The sequence below is a fragment of the Nerophis ophidion genome, linkage group LG28, assembly GCF_033978795.1.
Source record: "Nerophis ophidion isolate RoL-2023_Sa linkage group LG28, RoL_Noph_v1.0, whole genome shotgun sequence".
Lineage (NCBI taxonomy): Eukaryota > Metazoa > Chordata > Actinopteri > Syngnathiformes > Syngnathidae > Nerophis > Nerophis ophidion.
Genome location: NC_084638.1, coordinates 14160553 through 14163052, shown reverse-complemented (window position 1 = coordinate 14163052; position 2500 = coordinate 14160553). Strand labels below are relative to the sequence as shown.

Here is a 2500-nt window from a genome sequence, read left to right as displayed (position 1 = left end):
GGTTCCATTGTATTTTCATTCTATTACTACATTACAACTTAACAACCATAAGAAATCATTATCTTGCCATATTTTATACAGTTTGATTTAAAATGTTCATGTCAGGGCACCAGTTTTCTCTGAATGCCACACAACACAATACAAAAAATTTTTTCAAAAGGGAAAACACTAGTAAACATGCTAGTGAAACTTTGAGCAAAACCAGAAAATGTTAACAAATTGTTTTTCTATAATCCTTAAAGGAGTACTGTACTTCTTTATTTTATTTTGCCTATCCCTATGTGAGTCAAGAACACATAAGTTGTTCTCTTTTACATGCATTCTAATCTGTAACATACAATTTCTACTAGACAGCTAACAATGCAGCTCATGGGAGTAGCCTATTCCACCCATAAAGCCCTCTAAAAACATGCAAAAAACGCCAATACAGTATTTACATGTCGTGACCTGCATATTAACTAAGGATTAGCAACAAGTTTACAATAAGAGCTAACGCAGCAGAACTAATCACGGAGACGTAACTAGCTACTGCAGGTAATGAGCGGGTGAGCAGCTGCTTAGGCCCGAAAACATTGCGAGAAAGAAAAGACACTCATTCGCACCCACTTTTTGTCTTTTTCCCCAATGTGTGACAATTATATCAAACTCATCATCTAAAAAGGGAATACAGGTTTTGTGCTGAAAGATATAAACATCCCATTTGTCGGTATCCCGGTGAGAGCAGACAGTGCACGATAAGTGATTGCTTTATTATGGTTGTACTTTGTATTTTTTGTTCAGCACTTAGCAATAGTGCTACTTGCTGGATCTGCTTGGCGCACAGTTTCTTAAACTTGGAGTTTATCCATTGTATATTCAGGCTCTGCATCATCATTTGACCCAAATTATTCATTGTTGGCTCCCATGAATTCTGTCACGATTAGTAGTGTTGTTTTTGAAGAAAACAGCAAACATTTTGATGCGATGTGTGAAATTAATGTGGCGCCGTAATGCCTAAAACATACCAACATATGTAAATATTACATGTTATTATGAATGCTATATAGCAGAATAGCTCAAATCTGAATTCCCTGCTTTGTTAACCACCTCTTACATATAAATAGAAATACATGTGTTCTTGTCTCTCATAATGATTGTAGGCCAAATTCAAAATAAAAGTGTATTTCCTTTTTAAAATACATGTTTTTTTACTGACTCACCCAATGAAACACACAGTGTAACCAATGTGTCATATGTGCCTGCAGAAGGACATGTACCCCGTGCTCGCCTGGCCTTTAAGGCTGCGGATCCTCTATGAGATCGCCCTAGGAGTCAACTTCCTTCACAACATGAACCCGCCCCTTTTACACCATGACCTGAAGACGCAAAATATTCTATTGGACAGTGAATTTCATGTCAAGGTGTGTGGAGGTACAGTTTAGTTCAAGCACTAACCGGGAAAAAGGATTGTAACATGCATGCTGCTGTAGGTTTACCCAATAGTTGTTGAAACATGACAATATGAACCTGTGTATTTTTTGTAAAAGCCTTTTATTTTGATTATTTAATTACAGTCATATTTGGCAAGTTATGTTTTTTAATCTATTTTTAAATCTGTAACGTTACTGTCTCTTGTGCTTGACAGAGCAACAACAATACCGCCATGCTGCACAAAAATACTTTGTGGCAACTGTCACGAGACTAATGTTAACGGCTTTAAATAGTGGAGATATATCTAACAAAAAGTGTAAAATATCCATAATAAACTTAAAGATGTATCAATACTTTTTTTTGGCTTGTGTAAATTTGAATGTTGTTTTTTTTTGTAGAGGAGAGTAGACAATGTTTTTTTTTAATCTATCTATTTACGGGCTATAAAGAAATTGCTTCACTTCTGGATGTTTTTTTTAACTACTGTATATTCAGATAACTTTATATTATTATAACACATCGATATATTGATATATTAAAGTTAAAGCCAACATTTACTTTAATTTGTTTAAGAAAGTTTAACATTTAATTGTGACAATAATAGATATGGATTATTTTGTAAATTGTGTTCTCTTAAATCCCTATTGGTGACATATGGTAGCATCGCGTACGATGGGTCTGTTGTTCTTATTTGAGGAAAATTAGTAGAGGAAAATTAACAAGTGCAGCATTCAATAATAATTTCTCAGATTACTGTTTTTGAGGTATCAACTTTTAACATGATACATTATATTAACCCAACTGTTAGAGTACATATTAGAGATGCGCGGTTTGCGGTCTCATCCGGTCTAAACCGCGGGTCGGGCGGGTGACATGACGAAAAAATAGATTGTAATTAGATTCGGGCGGGTGGCGGTTGAACCATCCGGAAATATTTGATATACATGGTTCTGGGATCGGTATCCTTTACCATTCAAAGAGCCATTTAATACCCGTGTCGCAAAGCGAAGAAGACAATAGGAGACGCTAATATTCTCTAGAATGACTGCCGGCAGTCACCCAGATAATAAGTATTAGGGCGTGCTATGAA

General features: G+C 35.6%; 1 protein-coding gene across 5 annotated transcripts in view; it reads left to right on the top strand.

Annotated features, from left to right (window-relative positions):
- Positions 1–2500, top strand: part of LOC133544877 (receptor-interacting serine/threonine-protein kinase 2-like) — a 90077-nt gene that overhangs the window by 36462 nt on the left and 51115 nt on the right. For all 5 annotated transcript variants that reach the window (XM_061890101.1, XM_061890102.1, XM_061890100.1 and 2 more), the window contains exon 3: positions 1245–1400. In XM_061890101.1, the coding sequence (XP_061746085.1) occupies positions 1245–1400 (156 nt within the window). The remainder of the gene's footprint in view (positions 1–1244; positions 1401–2500) is intronic.